The sequence below is a fragment of the Jaculus jaculus genome, chromosome 16, assembly GCF_020740685.1.
Source record: "Jaculus jaculus isolate mJacJac1 chromosome 16, mJacJac1.mat.Y.cur, whole genome shotgun sequence".
In the NCBI taxonomy this organism is placed as follows: domain Eukaryota; kingdom Metazoa; phylum Chordata; class Mammalia; order Rodentia; family Dipodidae; genus Jaculus; species Jaculus jaculus.
Genome location: NC_059117.1, coordinates 12,180,482 through 12,205,699, shown reverse-complemented (window position 1 = coordinate 12,205,699; position 25,218 = coordinate 12,180,482). Strand labels below are relative to the sequence as shown.

The following is a 25,218-nucleotide window of genomic DNA, read 5'->3' as shown; positions in this document are numbered from 1 at the left end:
GCTGAGCTGAGCCAAGGTCAAGGACAGCACTGGCTGATTAGCTCAACACATGTGGGCTAGAAACCAGTTCAAATGTAGAAGGTCTGTACTCACCAGCGCAGTTTGGGTTCCACAGGTTTGAGTTAGAATTACCAGCTGCACGTCCCTGACCAGTGCAGCCTGCTACAAGAAACATCACAGGCAGGAAGAACGCACAATCCACCCCACCAAAGACAGAGACAAAAAATGGGTGCAATTTACTTATTTGCAAAGAGTGTGAGGGGGAGAGAGAGAGAAGAGAGAGAAAGAGAATGGGTACACCAGGGCCTCCAGGCACTGCAAAGAACTCCAGATGCATGTGCCCCTCTGTGCATCTGGCTTTATGTGGGTACTAGGAAATCAGACTTGGGTCATTAGGCTTCGTAGGCAAGCACCTTAACCACTAAGCCATATCTCGTCTGATATGATTTTTGTTTTTGTTTTTGTTTTACGAGGTAGGGTCTCACTCTAGCTCAGGCTGACCTGGAACTTACTCTGTAGTCTCAGGGTGGCCTTGAAGTCATGGTGATCCTCCTGCCTCTGCCTCCTGAGTGCTGGGATTAAAGGTGTGCGTCACCATGCCTGGCATGGATTTTTTTTTTTTTTGCATTTTAAAATATTATTTATTGATTTTTAGCAATTTTAAACTTTTATTTACAATCTCTACACATATGCACAATGCACCCTGATCAAAATCCCCTGCCACAACCCTCCTTAGTCCCCACTTCCCTATACCTCTCCATTGAACCTCTGCTTCTTTCAAACTAGTCTTTCTTCTATTTATTTTATTTTACTTTTATTTTTTTATTTGAGAGAGAGAGAGAGAGAGAATGGGCATGCCAAGGCTTCCAGCCGCTGCAAATGAACTCCAGATACCTGCGCCACCTTGTACATCTGGCTTACGTGGGTCCTGGGGAATTGCACCTGGGCCCTTTGGCTTTGCAGGCAGGTGTCTTAACCACCAAATGGCATAGATTTTTAATCCAATATATTTTTACTATATTTTACCTTTTTGGATTGCTTACATATTCATTTTTATTATTATTTATTTTATTATTATTATTTTTATTATTTTAGTAGGGCTGGAGAGATGGCTTAGCAGTTAAGCGCTTGCCTGTGAAGCCTAGGGACCCCAGTTTGAGGCTGATTCCCCAATACCCATGTGAGCCAGATTCACGAGAGGCTCACACGTCTGGAGTTCATTTGCAGTGACTGGAGGCCCTGACTTGCCTATTCTCTCTCTCTCTCTGCCTCTTTCTCTGTCTGTCTGTTGCTCTCAAATAAAAGAAAATTGAAAAAAAAAATCTTTTAGTACCTTTATTTTTAAGAAATGCATTTTTCTTTTTAAATATTTATTTACTTAAGTGTGAGAAAGAAGTGAAGGGGGGGGAATCAGAGCACCAGGGCCTCTAGCCACTGCAAACAAATTCCAGATACTTGTGCCACCTTGTGCATCTGGCTTTCTGTGGGTCTTGTGGAATCAAACAGGGTCCTTTGGCTTTGCAGGCAAGTGCCTTAGTCACTAAGCCATGAAAATCTAAAAATCATAGGCCAAGAAGGAGGAGAGGAAGGGAAGGAAGAAAAGGAGGAGAAGGAACAGAAAGAGAATAATTATTTCATTCTGAAGGCACAGAAAATATTTTCAACAAAATCTTAGCATAAAATTTCACCAAATCAGGGAAAGAGATACAAAATCAGATATAAAGGCATTTAGAATACCAAACAAGACCAGGGAAAAACTTCCCCTCATCATATTATCATTAAACCACTAAGCATATGGAAAAAAGAAAGTATATTGGAAGTATCAATACAGAAGCATCAAGTTGCATATAAAATCAAGATCATCAAATAACAACATATTTCTCAACATGGATGTTAAAAGCCAGGATAACTAGAATGATGTATTTTAAGCTGTGAAAGAGAAGAATTTACACTTCAAATTACTATACCCAGCAAAGTTATCTGTCATAATTCAAGGAGAAAGAAAAACTTTCCAAAATAAAACAGGCTTAAGGATTAATGACCACTAGGGCAACTATAAGGAAGATAACTGAAAGGAATCTTTTCAGTTAAAGAGAAAGCCAGGGCAGAAGAGATGGCTTAGTGGTTAAGGCACTTGCCTGAGAATCCTGAGGACCCAGGTTCAAGTCCCCAGAACCTACAAAAGCCAGATGCACAAGGCGCATGCATCTGGAGTTCATTTGCAGTGGCTCAGGGCCCTGCTGTGCTCATTCTTTCCCCCCTTCCTGCTTCTTTCTCTCTCTCAAATAAATTAACAAATAAAACAATTTTAACAAAAGAAAAAAAAGAAAGCAGATCATGAGACTGCAAGAAAAAACAAGCCATATTTGAATAATAGTCAAGAAAAGAGAAATGAGAAAATATCAATCCTCATAAAATCATTAAGAATACTTTTCGATAATACGTCTGGAAAAAACAAAACAGAAAACAAAACAAAACCAAGCCAAAAATAAGCCGTGTGTGGTGGCACATACTTTTAATCCTAGCACTTGGGAGACATAAGTAGGAGGATCATCATGAATTCAAGGCCACCCTGAGAATACATAGTGAATTCCAGGTCAACCTGGGCTGGGGTGAGACTCTACCTTGGAAAAACAAAGAAAGAAAGAAAGAAACAAACAAACCAAAAGTCTTTAAATCATCTTAATTTCCCAATGAAAATACAAAAACTAGCCAAAAGGCAGGATCCTGTTTGTTGATTCAGAGAAATGCCCCTTACCATAAATGATAGGTGCTACCCTAGGGTGAGAGGAGAGTAAAAGATATTCCAAGTAAATGGAGCTAGGACACAAGCAGATGTCTCTGTTCTTGTATCTTGTATAAAATAGATTTCAAACCAATAGTCAGAAGAGATAAAGAAGGTAGGTGTACGATCACTAAGGGGACACAAGAGGATATTGGAATTGTACACATGTATGCAAACATGGCATTACCCAATTTCTTAAAACAACCACCACTAGATATAAAGTCAGAGAGTAACCAAATGCAATAATAGTGGGCAGCTTCAATACTGCTCTCACCAATACATAGATCATGTAAAAAAAAAAAAAAATAAAGAGAAACATTGTAGTTAAAAACGACGTCATTGAAGGACTCAGAAACCAGAGGGACGTCATGACAGGCTTCAGAGTCACCAGTAGGCCTAAGTTTCTGTTTCCCAGCAAGGTTTAAATAAGAATTTAACTGAAAAAAGATCACAAATTGCTTATGCCATACATTTCTATAGTCATAAGACAAGTTGCTTAAGCTCCTCAAACACACATAGGCCATCACAATAAAGGTTACCTAATCTGCTTGAAATTCCCCTAGCCCCCTGCCCACCAGCTCTGCCCCCCAGCATCCTAAGCCTATCAGAAAAATACAGTGCAGTTACTACTTAAATCTACCAATCATGTAACCATTCCCCTACTTTGTTCAAATCCCTATAAAAAATCTTGTATAGATCCACTGTGTTGGTGAAGTCAAGAATCCGAGCTTAAGCCTGAAATAAAGCTCCTTGCCTTTGCATACGTGTTTGGTTCTCCTTGGTGGTCACTGGGGGCGCCGAGAACTGGGCATAACAATCATAAATCAAATAGACCTAACATTCTATTCAAAGACTTCAGAATATACATTCTTCTTTGCAGTCCATAAACTTTGTGTAAAACAGGGTATATATTCAGAAACAAAGCAAATGTCAACAAATACAAAATGTTTGAAATAATTCCTTGTATTCTATCTAGTCAAAATGGAATAAAACTTTGAATGAACAGAGAAACTGTAGATCATATATGAACTCATGGAGAGTAAACCACACATGATTGAGAATGAACAGGTTACTGAAGAAATCAAGAGCAGGGCTGAAGAGATGGCTTAGTGGTTAAGGCATTTGCCTATGAAGCCTAAGAATTGTGGTTCGATTCCCCAGGACCCACGTAAGCCAGATGCACAAGGGGGTGCATGCATCTGGAGTTTGTTTACAGTGGCTGGAGGCCCTGACGTGTACATTCTCTCTCTCTCTCTGACTCTCTCTCAAATAAATAAATAAAAATAAAAAATTTTTAAAAAGAGACCAAGAGGAAAAGAAAAACATTCCTAGACTCAAATAATAATGAAAATAAAACACACCAAAACTTATAGGATACAATGAAATCAGTTTTAAGAGGGAATTTCATAGCCTTAATTAAGAAATCAGGTTAAGAAATCAGAGCGATCTGAAATAAATAACTTAATGATAGTCCTTTTAGCTTTGGAAAAAGAATAACAAGCCAAACCAAAAATTAGTAGATGGAAATAATCGAAGTAGATATTAATAAAATAAAAATGTAAAAAATATAACTAACACTACAGGACCTAGGAAGATGGTCATCTTTTCCTACTCTCTAATAATAAACAAACCAAGGAAGAAATCAGAGAAACAAACCTGTTCACAGTCACATAATAACAACAGCAGCAACAGCAATAATATCTTGAAAAACACCTACCCAAGGAAGTACAAGATTTCTACAATGAAAACTTTAAAATGCTCAGGAGAGAAATTTAAAAAGATACTAGGAAATGGAAAGACACTACAGATTCATGAGCTGGAAGAATGAATATTTTGAAAATGGCTATTTTACCAAAAGCAATCTGTAGATTTAACACAATGCCCATCAGAATCCCAATGGCTTTTTCCAGGGAAATAGTAAAAATAAATAAATAAAAATCTCAAATTCATTTGGAAGCACAAAAGACCTTTACTAGCCAAAACAAGCCAGAGCAAAAGCAAAACAAGAAGATAGCCAGGTATGGTGGCACATGCCTTTAATCCCAGCACTTGGGAGGCAGAGGTAGGTGGATTGCCATGAGTTCAAGGTCACCCTGAGACTACATAGTGAATCTCAGGTCAGCCTGGGCTAGAGTGAAACCCTACCTCAGAAAAAAAAAAAAAAAAAGAAAACAAAACAAAACAAACAACTCCATCAAAACATGGGGTATGGAGCTGAACAGAACGTTCTCAGAATAAAAATACAAATGGCTAATAAATATTTTCAACATCTTCAGCCATCAGGTAAATGCAAATTAAAATTATTTTGACATTCCATCTCACCCTACTCAGAATGGCTATAATCAAGACACTGCCTGGAAACCAATGCTGGCAAGGAACTGGAGAAAGGGCAACCCTTATTCACTGCTGGTAGCAGTGGAAACTGGTGCAGCCATTATGGAAATCAGAGTGAGCTTTCTCAAAAGCACTAGAAGTAGGATTATCACATGACCCACTGACGCCGCTCCTGGGTTTATGCTCAGAGGACTCCATGTCTAGCAGAGATCCTTGTACACCATGTTTACTGCTGCTCCATGCGCAATAGCAAGGGACTAGGATCAGCCCAGATAGCCACCAATTAATGCGTGGAGAGTACAGAAGGAACTCCTGAGCTTGGGTTTCATAATGATGTTTTTGGATTGGAACTAAAAAATTATAAGCTGGCTGTGGTGGCTTATGTTGAAAATCCCAGCACTCAGGAGGCTGAGACAGGCGGATTAGCATGACTTTGAGGCCAGCCTGGGCTACAGAGTGAGACCATGACTCACCTTCCCTCTTCCCAAAAAAGCATCTGCTCCGCAGAAGATACCACCAAAGAGTGAAAAGTCAGAGAGGGGGCAAAAAAATTTGTAAAATATGCAGTGAATTCTTCAAACAACAGATCCGATTAAGAATGGATCACAAAACCTTACAGACAACTTCACCAAGGAAAATACACAAAAGTGCAAATGAACATAGGAAAAAATGTTTCTCGCTATGAGTCGTCAGGGAGGTGTCAGTAAAAACAACGAGGTATCACTGCTGTCTCTGAATGGTCTCCCTGAACAGTATCACCACCATGTGTTCATGAGCCCATGCACAAAAGGGACCCTTATCCATTGCTGGTCAGGATGCAAAATGGTATAATCAGGCAGTTTTGTGGTTTCTCATAAAACTAAGTGTACTCTTGCCACAGGATCTAGCATTCAGGCTCCTTGGTATGGACCCAAAGGAGGGGGAAGCTTTGTTTAGGCAAACACTTGTATTTTTTTGGATGTTTATAGAAGCTTTATTCATAGTTGCCCAAAATAGAAGTAACTCTGATGTTCTTCAATGAATGCATAAATAAACAGATCTATCCGGATAATGGAATGTCATTCCATGCTGCAAATAATCACCTGTCTATGAAAAGACTTAAATGCATATTATCAAAGGAAGGGAAAAAAAGAAACTTAAAATGGCACATTACGTTTATAACATAAAGCATTCTGGAAAGGCCAAAACTATGGTGAGAGTGGTTTTTAGGGGCACAGGTATGGAGAAGGGTGAATAGCTAGAGCAGAGGGGAATGAATTTTAGGGCAATGAAAATACCTCGTATGACATTATACTGGTGAGTTCACACACATACATGATTTCCTGAACCCACTGACACTGAGTGAACTCTGTATCTAAGGACGTTAGTATTGACTCATCAACTGTAACACAAGCATACTGTAGAGAGGATGGTGTGGAGCAGGAAGGAATTCATTTACTCGGGGATGGGGGGGTGGGAGGGGGTATTTGTACTTTCCTCTCAGTTTCGCTGTGACCCTGTCATTGCTCTAAGTAGTAATATCTATGACTGAAGATGCTTCAACAACGTGGTCTGGTCTCCAAAGAGCCGGCCCTGACCAAGCAGAGGGCAGAGCAGATCCAACTGTTGACTCATGTCGAGTGATTACTGAATCACAGCTATGGAACATTTTTCCATTTTCCACTGGCAAGGCAGATGGCCCACATCCTGTCTTACTGCATTTACATTTACTGCCCCCCACACTAAGTACAGGACTCGCTATGTATTCCACTGAGTCTGGTCTTGTTCGAGTCATACCAATAAATCCAGCCTCCGATGTCCCAGCCCTTTAGCCCTTTACCCCACCCAGCTGTGGGCCAGCCATCTCTAAAAGGAAACTTCCTTCACAGCCCAGAGAGGCAGGAAACCTGAATAATGAATATGCAGCCAAGGAAAGTTCTAGTATAGAACCGGCTTCTGTCTAGTCTCCAAGAGATGTGGAAACTAAGGTGTACCCACTGACCTGCTCCCTGCTTCAAGAGCTCAGCCGCTGAGTTGGCCGCTGTGTGGGGAGAGTTTTCTGCCATTTCTTCCAGTGGATCTGCAGGAAGAGGCCAGAAGACAGATATGAGTGCGGCTCCTGGTACAGGAGTCCCACAGTACCAAGCCTGACAACTGGATGGCAGCATTGCCAGACGGTGACTAACAAGTGTGCTCTCTTGGTAATAATGATTCAACCCACATCAGCTCCAGTCCCATATTGAATACAGCCCAACACAGTATTTTCACGACTGCTGAATTTACACGGAACATCAATATTTCAAAGGCAAATGATGCCTCCCTGTTATTTTAATTGGAGAAGTCTGTTTTTGTGTGTATAGCATGTGTGTTTACAGATAATAAATACAGAGGTCAGAGGTGGCCCTCAGGGATCCTCCCCCATTGCTTTTCTGCCCTATTTCCTTGAGACACTCAACCGAGAGCTCACCATTGGGCCAACAAAGTCCAGTGATTCTCCTGCCTCTGCCCCCATCACGGTTAAGGTTATAGAAATGTAGCCTGTGACAGGCACCATGAACTCTGGATTTCCCTTTCTTTCTTTCTTTCCTTCTTTCTTTCTTTCTTTCTCTTTCTTTCTTTCTTTCTTTCTTTCTTTCTTTCTTTCTTTCTTTCTTTCTTTCTTTCTTTGTTTCTTTGTTTCTTTGTTTCTTTGTTTCTTTGTTTCTTTGTTTTGTTTTGTTTTTTTGGTGTAGGGTTTCACTGTAGCCCAGGCTGACCTGGAGCTCACTATGTAGTCTCAGGGTGGCCTGGAACTCATGGCGATCCTCCTACATCTGCCTCCCGAGTGCTGGGATTAAAGGCGTGTGCCACCATGCCCAGCGTGCTCTGGATTTCTTTTGGGTTTATGCAGAGCACATTTCAGAAGAAGAGTCCGAGTCTGCTTTTTTTTTGTTCTCAAAGGGTCTTTTTTTTTTTAAAAATTTTTTTTTATTTATTCATTTGAGAGTGACAGACACAGAGAGAAAGACAGATAGAGGGAGAGAGAGAGAATGGGCGCGCCAGGGCTTCCAGCCTCTGCAAACAAGTCCAGATGCGTGCGCCCCCTTGTGCATCTGGCCAACGTGAGACCTGGGGAACCGAGCCTCGAACTGGGGTCCTTAGGCTTCACAGGCAATTGCTTAACCGCTAAGCCATCTCTCCAGCCCTCAAAGGGTCTTTATAGGCCCTGAAAGCAGTGTTCCTGGACCATCCCAGAAGCTCTGACCCAGAGCCAGCCCCGCCCTGGAGGCCCGCCTCATACCTCTCTCTGGAATGATCAGCTTGCAAGGCAAGGCCAGGGGAGTGATGGAGTGCTGACACACCAATGCCGTGAGGCTCCCTGTGAGGCAGATAAAGGGCAACAAATGCCATCAGTTCCTCTACGTGCTGTGTGCTCGGCCAACAAGGCCCCCGCACAAAGGCTGGGCCTCATGCCCGCCACAGCTCACATGTTCCATCACTGTGGGATGTGGCCGAAGAAGCGAGGCAAACTCACAGACGCGCAGGGTGCACAGGTAGCGGAGGTGAGTAAGGGGCGAGCACCACACGCCTGGCGTCTACACTGCCGCGCTGCGTGCAGTGCATCGGAGCAGTTGCTGGTCTGAAAGTAGGAGTGGAGACCAAAGGGACTCCCACGCAAACCACTTCTATCACCCTCGCCCAGTGCTCCCCAAAGGGCTCGGGTAAAGAGGGTGCCACCTGCCCCGGGCTGTGTGTAGCCTGCCCAGCAGGCCCGCAGGGTAGGAGAGGCTCTCTGTGCACAGGGAAGGAAGGATGCCCAAGTGGCAGTGCAGAAGTCCCGTGTCCCTCCTCCACATGCCTGAGAGGTGGGGTCACACTGGCTTCCAACCCTAGGTCAGGACCTGTCTGTCTGCTCACCTTCATGGGACCTGTGACATCTGTGGGTTCTAGTCTTGTTATGGTGTTTTTTCACTTATTTGGTTTAAACAGAGCTTTTAAGAACAATTATTCAGTTTATCTTAAAAATGACGTCAGATAGGGAGTCTTAGACCTGGGGGCTGAAATGTAAGTGATCCACCGCAAGCAAGAGGGTCTCAATCTCAGGTCGGCTGGCAAAGGGACCTAGGACCTCACATTTGGAGCACTGACAGCAACTTGTTAAAAGTAACTTACCAAAATAGGGTTCATTTGAGCACCCTTTCAACCGTACTCCCTTTGGGGTACACTCAATCAAAAAATGCCGGACAAGTTCGTTGGACAGATCTCCAGCTGTATGAAGAAACAAGCAAAACATTAAACGAGGGCTGGAGGGCTTAGCAGATAAGGCGCTTGCCTGCAAAGCCTAAGGACCCATGTTCGACTCTCCAGGTCCCACATAAGCCAGACACACAAACGGTGATGCAAGTGTGCAAGGTCGCACATGCACACAAGGTGGCACATACGATTGGAGTTAGAAAACAGTAGCTGAGGCCCTCGTAGGCCCATTCTCTCACTTATCCAGGACATAAAAGATCCCAATCCTGGGAGCCCTGCTTCCATCCTGTCTTTGGGCAGGAGTCTGTACTCCTTCCTTCTCTTAAATTCCGTAAGCTCTATCTCTATAAATTCGATAATAAAATCTTTCTAGACTTTATCCTCTGGTCCGTGGGTTTCATTTGTTGAACTCATAAGACAAGAATCTGGAGGCCACTAATTTAGTGAAAGCTTTGTGTGACCATCAGCACCTGTCCCCCTAGCTTCTGAGTTATTGCCCACCTAAAGCCAAGAAAGGCTATCAAAAACACCCTAAATTTCCTTGTTTTGTCCTATTGAGAAGTGATCCTCTATACCCTACTTGAAGCCGGGCGTGGTGGTGCACGCCTTTAGTCCCAGCACTCAGAAGGCAGAGGTAGGAGGATCACCACGAGTTTGAGGCCACCCTGAAACTACTTACATAGTGAATTCCAGGTCAGCCTGAACTAGAGTAGATCCTACCTTGAAAAACCAAAAAAAAAAAAAAAAAGATAAAAAAATACCCTACTTGGAAAACATGGAAGACTACATCATGGGACATTCACACTGCCTGCATTCGGATGCTTGAACAGTGACAAGTCACACAAGCGTGCATTACACATGACTCCCCAAGGGAGGACGAGCGAAGGAAGATGGATGGCACTGAAAATGGACACCGAGTGCCTTAGTGGATGCTTGTTCTGACTTCTGAACAGTGCACAGATTATCCATTTAACAACTACAGCTGGGCGTGGTGGTGCACAACAACAAAAAAACCTAGAAAATGAAATTTATAAATAATGTACTTTCCTTTTTAAAAAATATCTTATTTATTTGAGAGAGAGAAAGAAGCAGAGAGAGAGAGAGAGAGAGAATGGGCATGCCAGGGCCTCCACCCACAGCAAATGAATTCCAGATGCATACACTCCCTTGCACATCTGGCTTATGTGGGTCCTGGAGAGTCTAACTGGGTTTCCTCTGGCTTTACAGGCAAACACCTTAACCACTAAGTCATCTCTCCAGCCCTGCTTTTTTTTTTTTTTTTTTTGGTTTTCGAAGTAAGATCTCACTCTAGTTCAGGCTGACCTGGACTTCACTATGTAGTCTCAGGGTGGCCTTGAATTCTTGGTAATCTTCCTACCTCTGCCTCCCAAGTGCTGGGATTAAAGGCCTGTGCCACTGTGCCTGGCTCCTACTTTCTTTTTTAAAAGATGTTTTTAGCTGGGCGTGGTGACACACGCCTTTAATCCCAGCATTTGGGAGGCAGAGGTAGGAGGATCTCCTCCCAGAGACTGCATAGTGCATTCCAGGTCAGCCTGGACTAAAGTGAAACCCTACCTAGAAAAAACCAAACCAAACCAAAACAAAACATAACTTCCTTGCCCTTAAAAAAATGCTTTTACTTATTTATGGGAGAAGGGAAATAAACACTCTTGTTTCTCCAGAAACATGAGCCACTTTACTTAGCCACTGGGGAAACGACCCTGGGTTCACAGGCTTTATAAAGCAAGCATATTTTTTTAAAAGATCTATTTTTATTTATTTATTTATTAGAGAGATAAAGAATGGGTGCACCAGGGCTTCTAGCTCCTGCAAACGAACTCCAGGTGCATGCGCTACCATGTGCATCTGGTTTACATGGGACGTGGAGAATTGAACGTGGGTCCTTAGGCTTTGCAGGCATAAGCCTTAACCTAAGGCAAGCATATTTAATGGCTAAGCCATCTCCCTAGGGCAATAATATACTTTGTTAAACCAGGTGCATACTTAAGAAAATACAACTGCAAGTTAGCTATTAAAAAACAACAGACGCTCCACTGAGTCAGCTGATTAATCCCCGAGGCCCTTACCTTTCTTGTTCATCTGCAAGACAGAAGGAGGGGGTGTGGCAACCTTCATGGCCAGACCATAGGCGCCTCGGAAGGAATGACTGTCCCTCACAATGAATGATCCAGGCTCTTTGTCCTTCAACATGGCAATGGCTAGAGGAGGGGAGGAACAGTTGTGACTGAAGGGTGGACGAAGGCCAATGCGCATCGCGACCCTGAGATGCTTCCACCCAGGTCTGAGCACTGCTTGCCTCCTTTGAAACTGCCCCTGAATTCTGACCACCGCGAAATGATTGCTGGAATGCTGCTCCTCTCTTGGAAGCAAGTGATTATCCCAGCAATGACTTTGTTGTTTTGGGAGTGGGCTGTATAAGAACAAGGTCACGGCTTTAATCCCAGCACTTGGGGGGGGGGGCGGAGACAGAGGTAGGAGGATCGCTGTGAGTTTGAGGCCACCCTGAGACTCCATAGTGCATTCCAGGTCAGCCTGGAATACCCTACCTCCAAAAACCAAAAAAGAAAAAAAAAAAAAAAAGAGAGAGGACATGAATTATGACCTTGGGTGTATTTTTGTTTGTTTTTGGAGGTAGTGTCTCACTCTAGCCCAGGCTGACCTGGAATGCACTACGTTTTCTCAGGGTGGCCTCAAACTCATAGCAATCCTCCTACTTCTGCCTCCCGAGTGCTGGGATTATGCCCAGCTAATGTCCTCTCTTTTCTGTACATGTTTAGCATGACAGGTTCTAGATCCTACTGTTTGTGATAAACCACCCAGCCGTGGCATCAGAAGATGGACTGAGACAGTCCTCTTTCCTTGGCTCCTCCACCCTGGGTCAGCAGGAGGAACAATGTGGACCCAGTACACACCCATGCTTTAATCAAGGCTGCTGAGCAGGGAGGGTGGGCCAGCAGAGGGGTGTGCTTGCAGGGCGTGGTGCCAGAGGCAGCCACGACTGCGGCCCCTCCTGAAGGCTGGCCGTGGGATCAGGGTGCTGAAGAAAAGCTCCTGAAGACATTTTTTCCCCCCTCATAGCATGCTTTATCAATTTGGGGGCTGACCAGGTATTATTTTTTCAAAGTACAAAGAATAATTATCTGCAGAAACCACTTTCTTTAGTTATGATGTCTCAGTGTGAAGGGTTAATAAGTCACTGGGCAAACTGATCTTGGTGGAAACAAAAAATTCCTGTGGACCATCAAACTTCCCTGGATTATAAGGATCATCTGTTACACAAGAGACTCCGGCCCTAAAAACAGGCCATGACTCAAAGATAGCCAGGTCCGACCTCAACAGTCACAGTTGTCAGTAGAGCCAGCCTGAGACTACATGGTGAATTCCAGGTCAACCTGAGCTAGAGTGAGACCCTACCCTGAAAAACCAACAAAAAAATCCCCAGCTAGGCCACACTCTCACCCCATGGAGAGACTGTCAACTCCTCACTGTTGTTTACTCTGAATAAAGGACAACTTGTAGCGGTTGAGCTTGGCTTCTCTGTATCATTTTCATGTTGCCTCATTTGGTCCCAGCCCCAATTCTGTTCCAACACAGTGGAGCTCGTTGTTACTTTTCCAGGCATGGTTTTGCTTTGTGGTGGTGTGGGTTGGGTCTTGTGGTTCCCGCTGGATCTTGAAGTCATGGCATCAGTGAAAGGCAGCTAATGCAACATTTTAGACCTGTTTTTATTTTTTATTATTTTATTTTTGAGAGAGAGAAAAAAGCAGAAAGAGAGCAAGAGAATGGGCACACCAGTGCCTTTCAGCCACTCTGAATGAACTCCAGATGCGTGTGCCCCCTGGTGTGCATGTGTGGCATTGCACACTTGTGTCACTTGTGTGTGTTGGGCATATGTGGGATCTGGAGATTCGAACATGCATTCTTAGGCTTCACAGGCAAGTGCCTTAACCGCTAAGCCATCTCTCCAGCCCTAGGACCTATTAAAAAAAAAATACAAATGGGCTGAGGGGCTGCTGTGGTCTGGATGAGCGTCCCCTAACAGTCACCATGTTAAAGGCCTGGTTACTGGTCTGCAGTGCTATTGGGAGGTGGTGGAAATTTTTTGGTAGGCCTTGTAGGAGGAAGTTAGGTTACTGGACATGCTCCTTGAAGACGGTATTGCATTCAGGGCCCTTTTTGCTTTGCTGCTAGCTACCATGAGGTAAGCAGGGTCCTTTTCCACATACTTCTGTCATGGCCTGTCTACAGCCACCACCACACGCTGAAAGCCAGGTCTGAAATCACAAGTCGGAATAAATCTTTCCTGGGATTAGTGGAGGGGGACAAAAGAAGGTGGTTGCAGAGGATTATGATCAGGGTACATTGTGTATATGAATGAATGTTCCTGATTAAATTGATTATCTCTCTCTCTTTTTTTTATCTTTGAGGTAGGGTCTTGCTCTAGCCCAGGCTGACCTGGAATTCACTATGTAGTCTCAGACTGGCCTCAAACTCATGGCAATCCTGCTACCTCTGACTCCTGAGTGCTGGGATTAAAGGTGTGTGCCACCATGCCTGGCATACCTGGCATTTTTGTCATATTAACAGAAGCTTGCCTAAACAGGGGCCCAGTGAGCTAAAGTTGGATAAAGGAGCAATGTATTTACTGAGCACAGTAGTGCCAGCTCTGCTCTGATATTGCCAAAGTATTTGCTATCTGAAGGCAGGAAAGGGAGGTGGGGAGATACATGGCCCTTCCCCCTTTTCCCTGTAATGAGCACATTTACAGGTACAAGAAGCAACAGCCTGAGATTACCCGATGGAGGCAGTATTGACTTCTAATACACTTTAATGCTCTCCTTTTCCTCCTGAATTATATGTTAATCCTAACAAAACCCCAAGGAATTAATTTTCTAACAACAGTTACATATGGCAAACTACATTCCAAAGAAGCTACTTGTTAGGTTTTCTCTTCTATATCTCTGAAAAATCACTGCAGGCACATCCTATGGTTAAAGCAAAAGCAAAGGAAGTCTGTGGACTGATTTATCCCTTTTGAAGAAGCAGGCACATCCAGCCCCTCTATGAAGGTGTTTCCTAAACAAAGAGCCAAGGGAAGTACACTCCAGAACTCCGACATATCAGCCACTTCGAGATGAGGGTCATGCACGTAAACCTCTGAGCTACATGCTAAGGTCAGGCAAATGATGGAATTATGTAGAGTCTGGATGCTGAGTGAGCCCAGTACAGCACCCCACCAAGTCCTATAGAATGATGTAAAGGAGGGCATGCCCAGAACCATGCAGAGCAGGGCACTGGATGGGCACTTGTGTCTGCCCAGCTGCACCAGCAGAGGCACTGGGAGTGACAAAATCGCGGGCTGGGCCGCTGCCGAGGTGACCGCAGCACCCGCCTGCATGGAGCCCTCGTACAAAGGCCAGGCGAGGGAAGTGGAAGTCCTTCCAGGCCCTGGGCTTCTTTTTCTCCTCCACTTAAGACGACAATAGCTTCATTGAGTTCATGGAAAGAAATGCACATTCTTACAGTTTCTATTATCTACAACACTCCATTTTGTTCATTTCTGGGCATTCCTGAGATGTGATCATAGGGAGGAAGCATGAGCTTCTGCAATGGACAGAGCAGGCAAGGACTTGCCAGGCTTGTCAGCTTTGGAACCCCTCCCCCAGCCCGCATTCGCTGAGCTGAGGGACCCCTCACTGAGCAGAGCACCCGCTGCCAAGGTCTGACATCTGAGGAACAAGGCTGGCAGCTCTCTGCGGCAGCGGGCAGTGGACTGAAAGGACTTGTGAATTCTGCCCAGAGAAGATCACTTGTTACCCAGGGGCTGCCTCAGGAAGAACAGCCTCAGGTAACAGTTTGCCAGGCTCCCAAAGTGATATTTACTCTGCTGGTAGTTTAAATTGTGTGTGTCTTGGTGACTTAAATAAATAAATAAATAAACCTGATGATTTCATGATAAATACTGAGATAGAAAAGCTAATTGCCCTGATTTGATTGTGACACACTATATACTTTGTATCCCATACACAAATGCAACTATTGTGTCAATTCAAAGAAAGGAGTAAAGAGAAAAAATATTAAAAAAAAAATAGCAACGAAAGCTGGGTGTGGTGGCACAGGCCTTTAATCCCAGCACTCGGGAGGCAGAGGTAGGAGAGATCACTGTGAGTTCGAGACCACCCTGAGACTACATAGTGAATTCCAGGTCAGCCTGAGCCAGAGGGAGACCCTACCTCAAAAAACCAAAACCAACCAAACAAACAACAACAACAAAAAGCAATGATTTTGACATCTCCAAACCGAACCAAACAGGAATATATGACTCTCTGGTTTGCAGATGAGTCATTTGGCCAAGTCCACAACATGGTCAATAGACACACATTGTGCAGCGGTGTGAGCCTGATGTCCCCCATAAACTCATGTGCTCTGATGTTTGGCCCCGGCTGACAGCAGTTTGGGAGGCGGAGCCTTGCTTAAGAGCCAGCTCTCCTTTGCCACTGCTTGGCTCACTCTCCTGCTGCTGTTTTCCACCTGGTATGGCAGAGGTGATGTCCAGCTTCTGCTCATGCCATGCTGTCCCCTGCCATCAAGAAGTGTCCCCTCAAGGCTAACCCTACATAAATCCTTTCCTCCTATCAGCTGCTTCTGCTTGAGTGTACGTCCCAGCAGCGACAAGGTAACAGAAAATTGATACCAGTGGAGTGGGATCTTTGCTGCCAGAAACTTGACTGTATAGTTTTTTGTTTTGTTTTGTTTTGTTTTTTGCCTCTTGAAACGGATTTGCAGGATAAATATAGAAGGACTTGAAATCCTGGACTGAGAGATGCCTTTCAGTGCTGTAAGCAAAGAGCTTGATGAACTACTCTGTTTGAGTTGACCTACGTACAGAAAGAACTGTGGACAGTGCAGGCTTGGCTTATGGGGTAAGAAAGAGCTTTGTTTAGAGTGGGCTAGAGGAAGTTCGTGTGAGAGGCTTACCATATTCTGTCTGTCCTGAGAACTACAGTGGAGTAGAAGTCAGAAGAAATGGACTGGTCAGAGCAGATATGTATGGCACAGAAAAAACGTTCTGAGCAGGCGACATCAGTCAGCTTCCGCGGCTATGGTAGGAGAGAGTGCCACCATGGAGACTGCGCCAGCAGGAAGAATGCTTGCTCTTGGAAGTGGGAAACCTGAAGGAAGAATGCTAGAAGGCTTTTCTTTGCCCTCCACGTTCCTCCTGGATTAACAAATTCGGAAGCCTACTTGGTATTATGGAATGTAACAAATACGGGGAAGAGAGGAAGGTAGCTTCTGGATTTACAGGGTGGTCTGTGTTTTGGCCATGGCCCCACTGCAGGACGAGGCAGGCTCGTTGCAATCTCTGTGTGGAAGCCCATCTGTGAGGATGAACTGTGGGCATCATGGGAGACCCTAGAATTTTTGAGATCCCAGGACTATGAATGGCTGCCAAGGAGAGCTGTTGGCTTAGGATGGATTTTCCTCAGACTGTGGACAGCCCAGCTGGAGGGTAAGAACTGGAACCCCAGAGACTTTGAGGTGTGTCTGAAATGGACACAGAATGACAGGATTTGACGTTTGCCCTGTTCATTTTAGATTTTACATTGGTTCAATATGCCCTTGTTATGCCCAATGCCATCTTTTTTTTTTTTTTTTAAGTTTTTCAAGGTAGGGTCTCACTCTAGCCCAGGCTGACCTGGAATTCACTCTGTATTCTCAGGGTGGCCTCGAACTCATGGCGATCCTTCTACCTCTGACTGGATTAAAGGCATGCGCCACCATGCCCAGCTCCCAATGCCATCTTCTGTAGCGTGAATGAATGCTTACTCTGTGTCATTATGTGTTTTTGGTATTACAGACTCACAGCTAAGAGACCTTGGACTATGGGGATGTTTGAAAAATGTTGATATTTATAAAAACCATGGCACTTTTAAAGTTGGACTGAATGCATTGCATTTTACATCATGGGTGGTCATGAGATTTTTTTGGGGGGGGCACAAGGGTGGAAGGTGGTGATTTATATCAAATGCCCCGCCATGAGCTTGAATGCCTGGTATCCAGCTAATGGCAATTTGGGACCCGGAACCCTGCTGGAGGAGGTGTGTTGTGGGGGGGTGGTCTTAGGGGTGTTACATTCAGCCCCCTCTTGCAGAGTTTGGCTCACTCTCTTGCCGGTGTTGTCCGCCTGCTGTGGCAGAGGTGATGTCCAGCCTGTGCTCATGCCACAGTTTCCCTGCCATCATGAAGTGTCCCTCAGGACTGAGCACAAAGAAAACCTTTCCTCCCATCAGCCGCTTTGCTTGGCTGCTTTGTCCCAGCAGTGAGAACTACGACACAGTGCTTGTCTCCCCAACTTGGGCTGAGTCTGGCGTTCACAAATACATGGGGTCCTTGCTGAACTAAGCAGTTAACAAGGGCTGTGTCCCTCCTTATGGCAGTGGTGGGCTGGCATCACCGGTAAGCTGCTAGATGGAAGGAAGCAGCCAGTGTTCATGCCCGGCACGCTGGGGAATGTGGGGAATGTGGGACTGACGCCCACATCCCACCATCGTCCTTATCAGTACTGAGCTGTTTCCATAAAAAGGCAAAGGTCATGGTATTTGGCCTAGAGACTGGTGATAAAAGTGTGGTCGTCTGGGTGTGGTGGCACATGCCTTTAATCCCAGCACTCTGGAGGCAGAGGCAGGAGGGTCACAGAGATTTCGAGGCCACCCTGAGAGTACATAGTGAATTCCAGGTCAGCCTGGGCTAGAGTGAGACCCTGTCTCGTCAAACAGAAACAAAAACAAAGAAAAAAAAAAGTGTGGTCTTGCTCGAACTTGATCACCAACCACACTACTGCAGGGGCCTCCCGTACAAATGGCCTGAAACCAAGTACGACAAACTTTCTCGGCCTCCTCACCCTCCACCTACCTTGTTCTCTTGAAATATCTGCCTTGTACCAGAACTTGGAAGTGTCTTGAACAAATTTCACAATCACAAGTTTATCACTTGGGTTATCTGTAAAGCAAAATTGTAAAACAGTGGCTATGACAGATATTTTTATTGCATTACAAAGTTCCAATCCCAGCCTAGGGATGAAAGAGGACAGGAAGATTCTAATTTAAGGGGAAGAAAGATAAAGGGGACAGCCTGTATGTGATAAGACAAAGCATGACCATATAACACTCTGATGTTAGCAACACAGATTTATTTATTTATCTATTTTTAAGTATTTATTTTTATTTATTTATTAGAGAGAGAGAGAGTGAGAGAGAGAGAGAATGGGCGCGCCATGGCCTCTAGCCACTGCAAATGAACTCCAGAGGCATGCGCCACCTTGTGCATTTGGCTTACATGGGACCTGGACAATTGAACCTGGATCCTTAGGTTTCGCAGTAAGCGCCTTAACCACTAAGCCATCTCTCCAGCACAACAACACAGATTTAAAGAAACAAAATGGTAGGATACAAATAGCATGGTTTGTGTTGTTAATCCGTGTACCACTGTTTCTTAAACACTTGAAATAGTTCATAATCCAATTTCAGATGAAAAGAAAAGAAAAGAAAGTGACTTTCAAAGGGATATATGTACAGGTGAAAGGGAAAACAGACCACAGTCATCTGGACTTTCCACTAATTGGACGAATACGTGGCAGATATTGAGAACTTATAGGAAATGCTCTCTGTCTTTGGGCTAGCAGGATGGGAAAGACACTCAAGGCTCTGGACTTTTCATGTGGCTCAACTGACCCAGCATTGGAGACCTACCTGCAGGCCGGGTCAGATGTTAAGGCGAGACCCCTCCCTTCCTGAGTGAATGGGCGGAGATGGCAACGTACCTGGCGGAGGTGAGACTGTGTCCAAAGGCTTGGAGAAGTCGGGGAGGATGCTTGGAAAGGGGATGCTGATAGTGCTTCCACTGTGGGGGCTGGAGAAGCCACTGGAGGAGGGGGAGACTGAGCCCAAGGAACGATCCCCCTCTGAAGCTCGCTGCTTCTCAGGAAGGGGTGGCTGCCCGGGTAGGCTCAGCTGACCCTGCAGCTCTGGAATGCGGTGGCTGCTGGACCCAGGCGATACCGTTAGAAAGTTGTGGGACAGGAGGCCATTGCTGCCAGCCCCTGGCGCTGCCAGTGGGGTGCCAGGGGCAGGTGATCCTCCATGGGAATTGACCAGCAAGGCCCCGTGGTCCTCAGCAGGTGGAAGGCCACTTCCCAGTGGGACAGGGCTGAAGCCTAGGAAGGCCTGGCTGTCCGAGGAGGCTAGCGTGTCCCGAGGCTCCGCCATGGACAGCTCATGGCTGTGGAACGAGGCCTGGGGCTCTGAGTTTTGGAAGCAAGATAGTCCTGGTGAGTTCTTGCCAGGGCTGCAGAAGTCGTGGGCACCGAGGGGACTTCTAGAGGGTCGGCTGATCCCCAGCCGTGACAGGGTGGATTTGGGGCTGCTCTCTACCCACTGGCATTCAGTAGAAGGTGGGCTGTTCAAAACACAAGCCAGACATGAGAGATTGTAAGGATCAAGGTAATACCTCAAAACCAGCAACTGTCACCAAACCTAGGGAAGAAAGGCAAGGGAAGGAGGGGCTGGGGGGGGCAGCACAAGAGACTGTGTCCCCCACTTCTGATACATGTTTCAGTGACCCAGTGTTGACCTTAGCCTGCAAATACTAACTGGAAACCTCTAGAAACAAATGATTGGTAAGCTTTACACTGCGTGCCATTTTGAGCAGCGTGATGAATCTTGCACTATCCGACTCTGCTCTGAGAACCGTGTCTTGTTCAGCAAAGCAAAATTGCGTGTGTGACCCACACCTTACTCACACAGAGGTTTGCCAGCGGTTACATGCCTGACTGATGTGCTGTTAAGGTAATCCTCACTTTACTTAACAGTGGCTCCAAAGTGTGGATTAGTGATGCTGGCAATCAGATGCCAAAGAGAAACAGTGAAGCTCTTCTTTTACGTGAAGAGGCCAAAGCTTATCATAGGTATGTAGGAAAAGGGCAACATGCAGGGTCTGAACCTATCCATGATTCTAGGTACACACTTTAGAGTCTTAAAACCACACCCTCTGAAGATAGGGGGTGAGTGTATTGGAAATCACCACACATTAGCAGCCTAGAAAGCCAGATTAAAATATAACCGATGCAACATACACATTTTTACATTAGCAAACACTAGGTATAGACTCTGTCTATGACATCAGATGCTTTGAGGACCTTTTGAATGAGAAAGTGGGAAAATAAGGGAAAGGAAATAAGGAACCCATACGTTTACTTCTACTCGGGGCCAGAGGGGCAGCCCCACATATAGAGCTCCTTAGGGCCAGTGTCTTTGGAATCCCTTTGAATTTCCCGTATTTTCCGATGTGTTCATACATTTCCCATGGGGGGGGCGTTCAGCTCATGGGCAGAGCATTTGACTGCATACGTGTCCCATATGGACATGGACTCTGTTCTCTGAGCAGCAGTGCCCTGGGCACGGGTTCCTCCCCACCATGCTTTTGCCAGGCCTGCTCTGACCCCCCGCACCTTTCCTTCCTTCATCTCAGCACGCTGAGGGGCGTGGATGTCAAAGCCAAGGGCTCATCTTCCTACCTGTCTCTCCTCTGGCCAGTGCTGTTGCTTGACGTGCAGGCAGATGCAAATGCCGGCTCAAAGGTGGTCACAGGCATGTCCGCCTGAAGCATGGCGGGTTTGGGAACAAGAGGGCTCTCCGACATCCCCACGGCGTGGCTGGGAATCTCAGGGCAGCCTCGTGGTTCTGCAGCAAAAAGAAAGCGTGGAGACCCAGATTAGCAATCTGTGTGTGTGTGTGTGTGTGTGTGTGTGTGTGTGTGTTGGGGCGGTCACAATTTCACCTCTTTTACATGTCTGGTAAGGGACTGTGTTGATTTCTGAAGCTTCCTGTTGGCCATGACTGCAGTGACCCATGGAGACAGTCACATGACTGGCTGAAGGAGGCAGCTTCATGCCCTGATGTGCAGGCATCCCACCACCTGCCTGTTTCGGAAAGTGAGGGCGCTAACTCACTCTCCCACCCACCATCCAGCCTGAGCCAGCTGGCCACAGGGCTGATCACGTGCTCCTCCTACATGTGCCCCAGAGGACTATTCACAGTGCTCAGGGTTGCAACTCTCTGCACTTCACCAAGGCCACGGCCTTTTCTCTGTAAACTAGCAGAGGCCTTCCCCACAGAGCAGCCCCACAAAGCCATCGCTCTTGAACGTTCCTTTGGTCTACTTCCTCCAAGTTGCTGTCTCAGACGCTCTATGTCTATGGATTGTGAGGCACAAACCTGAACTACCCCCACACTGTTCTGTAAAGATAAAAATGGGGCTTCAGAGCTGCCAAAACAGGCAGGGCCAGGAGAGTGACTCACAAGGAAAATGGGACCTGAAGCAAGTGTTCCTTCAAGCATTCCTGAGTCCTAAGCTGTAGAGGTTGGGATCAAATGCCTAGTAACCATGATAAGTAGCAGACTTGGTGTGAGATGCACCTAGGGGAAGGGGCACTTGCAGGTACCTCAGAGTAAGATCCTGAAGTGCTACAGCCTAAGCACAAGAGTACCAGAGACAGGAGAGAGAGAGAGAGAGAGAGAGAGGGAGGGACTGGCTTTATGTGGGTACTGATGTATCAAGCCCAAGCCATCAGGCTTTGCAAGTGCCTGTAACCACCGAGCAATCTCTCTAGCCATCAAATGAGCATTTTTTTTTTTTTTGATTCAAATAGTCCAGCCTGACCTTATAAGTATATCTTCTTTGGAGAACACACCACATTCGAGATCCTATCCCGCTCCTTTATTTATCTCTCTATAAGTTTGATATAATATCAAAAAATATTGTTAGGAAACACATCAGTGAAAACCAAGACCACCAAAACACAACTACTAACTGCCACAACCTAGACACTGATGGTGCAAAAATTGGTGTTAGTTAAAACCTAAAACTAAACATAAGAAATAAAACTATAAAATAACTCAGAAAATAGCAATTCACCTTTCTGTAGGGAACTTAAATGTATAGGAATAATCACATGGAAACTCCAGAACTCTAGTAAAACAAATAAAATAAAACAAAGTCAACGACCTCAGCAGTGGACTAGACACAGCAAAGACAATGATGAGCTCATGGTGACAGAGTGAGGAGGAAATACACAGGAGCAGCACTGGGCGGAGGAAGGGTGGACAATGTCTACAAGGGTGTGAACACATGCAGCAAGATGAAAATTGCGTTCACATCACTGGGTCCCAAGAGTGGAGACACTGGATGGAGCAGGAGCCATGATGGAAACTATATTTACTGAGAACTTCACAAAATGTGTTAAGTCAAGCCACAAGCTTTAAAAAATCTCTATGGACACCTAAAAAGGAAGAGTTAAAACTGCACACAGCTACTACGTATTTTTTAAATTTACAAAAGGGCTGGAGAGATGGCTCAGTGGTTAAGGTGCTTTCCTGCAAAGCCTAATGACCTGGGTTCAATACCCAAGTACCCACATACAGTAGATGTACAAAGTGGCACCTGCATCTGGAGTTTATTTGCAGTGGCTGAAGGTCTTGGCATGCCCATTCTCTCTGTTTTTATCTATATATATCTCTCTCTGCTTGCAAATAAAGAAATAAATATTTGAGGGCAAGAACAAGACAACAAGTTTAATAATTTTTAATCATTTATTAAATTTTTTAGTATGGAAAAGCTCAGTGCTAATGTCCTATGTGCATAACTACATGAAACATGTCCCTATTGGGATTTTTCTTTTCCCAAATATTTTATTTTTATTTATTTACTTGACAGAGAGAGAGAGAAAGAGAGAGAGAGAGAGAAGGAGGGACAGAGAGAGAGAGAGGGAGAGAGAAATAATGGGTGTACCAGGACATCGAGCTGCTGCAAATGAACTCCAGACACATGTGCCACGTTGTGCACCTGGGGAATTGAACCTGGGTACTCTGGCCTTGCAGGCAAGCGCCTTAAGCGCTAAGCCATCTCCCCAGCCCTATAGGGATTTTGTTGGAAGTTCCTGTGGTAGGTGTCATCTTCTTGAAATTGTGTGACTGTCCCTCCCCTTAACATGATTTATAAGAAATATTCAAAACTAAATGCTTAGCAAATTAATTCCCTATGACAGCTTGGGTAGGAAACAAAGATATACACTGTTTAAACCATCCCACTTCACTTTGACTTGTCTCCCTGATAACTTATCTTCATTTACATTTGTCTGTAATAACTTTCTATCTAAGATGTATTTGCAAAGACCCAACTATCCAACACTGGCTTACAGGTTGGTAAGAGAGGAGAATGAGGACAACCGGAGAGAGAAAGGGCTGGGGGAGGCGTGGCTTGCCCCGGGAAGATGAGCGTTTGTCACAAGGGCAGCCTGTGGCTAGAGACGGAACTCTGGAGGGAGCCCAAGAAGGCTTATGGAGTAGATTGATTTTCTCACTGCAGTGACAAAATATCTGAAAAGTAGCAATTTAAGGGATGAAGTGTTTGGCTCAGCTCCAGGGGATAGAGTCCATCAGGGTGGGGAAGGCATCAGCAGAATCATGAGAGGGTTAGTTACACTGTGTTTACGCTCAGAAACCAGAGCACCGGGGCTGCAGAGATGGCTTAGTGGTTAAGGCCTTTTGTTACAGGATCCTGGTTCGACTCTCCAGGACCCACGTAAGCCAGGTGCACAAGGGGGCGCATGCATCTGGGGTTCGTTTGCAGTGTTGGAGGCCCTGCCACGCCCATTCTCTCTCTCTCTTTCTCTCTCCCTCTGCCTCTTTCTCTCTCTGAAATAAATAAATAAATAATATATACTTTTTTAATAAAAGAAAAGAGAAAGTAGAGCACGGGCAGAAAGTGGGAAAGTATACAATCTCAAGGTCCCCACTGTAACCCACTACCTCCTAGAGGGTTCCACCTCCTAAATGTTCCACAAGCTTCCCAAAGTCGCTGGGGATTAAGTATTCAAACAGATGAGCCTATGGCCGGGGAGGGCACATTTAAAATTCAAACCACACACACACACAAATCAAACCACAGTTTGGCAGAAGTGGCCTTGGCTTGACACCAAGAAGGACTTGGGGCTTCTGTAGACTAGCTGGGCGTAACAGGCTTGCAGATCACCATCGCCGGGTCTGCGGCCCTTGGATAGAGCACTGCTGGTGCACAGGGTGCTCCCTGCCACGCACGCTACGCATACGTTGTGAACAAACCAATGAATGAGTGAACGAGCCATGGTTGCTTAGAGGTAAAGTCCAGAGCATGATGTGGAAACACTGCTGGGACCTGGCAGAGGGTGGACAGAGGTGTGGACTGACTCCTAGGACTCCACTCTGAGAAGCTGAGAAGCAGCAAAGAACTTTGGAATCAGAAGTGTTCTTTAAAATATATATATTTGTTGTTTTGTTTTCTGAGGTAGGGTCTCACACTAGCTCAGGATGACCTGGAATTCACTATGTAGTCTCAGGGTGGTCTCGAACTCTCGGCTATCCTCCTACCTCTGCCTTCGGAGTGCTGGGATTAAAGGCGTGTGCCACCACACCCGGCCTTTTAAAATATTTTTATTTATTTATTTATTTGACAGAGAAAGAGAGAGAGAGGGGGAGAGAATAGGCATGCCAGGGCCTCTAGCCATTGCAAACAAACTCCAGATGTGTGGGCCCTCTTGTGCATCTGGCTAATAACGTGGGTCCTGGGGAATCGAACCTAGGTCCTTTGGCTTTGCAGGCAAACACCATAACCTCTAAGCCAATCCTCCAGCCCCATAAGTGTTTTCTAATTAAGCAAGTCCAATGCTTTTGTCTGGGGAATGACAGGTGAGTCAGTGGGGAACAGAGCCCATGCTCAGCAAGCAGAGACTGATGTTGTGCCTGGAGGGCCTCACTGGTGCTGGGGCAATCTCC

At 45.4% G+C, this 25,218-nt stretch overlaps 1 protein-coding gene across 1 annotated transcript in view; it reads right to left on the bottom strand.

Annotated features, from left to right (window-relative positions):
- The window catches only part of Tns3 (tensin 3), a 249,025-nt gene that overhangs the window by 12,346 nt on the left and 211,461 nt on the right, over positions 1–25,218 (bottom strand). The window contains exons 19-25 of the mRNA XM_045136218.1: positions 20,925–21,090; positions 19,173–19,807; positions 18,266–18,352; positions 11,419–11,550; positions 9,251–9,346; positions 8,379–8,456; positions 7,101–7,178 (exon numbers count right to left, since the gene is read on the bottom strand). Coding sequence (XP_044992153.1) covers positions 7,101–7,178; positions 8,379–8,456; positions 9,251–9,346; positions 11,419–11,550; positions 18,266–18,352; positions 19,173–19,807; positions 20,925–21,090 — 1,272 coding nt within the window. The remainder of the gene's footprint in view (positions 1–7,100; positions 7,179–8,378; positions 8,457–9,250; positions 9,347–11,418; positions 11,551–18,265; positions 18,353–19,172; positions 19,808–20,924; positions 21,091–25,218) is intronic.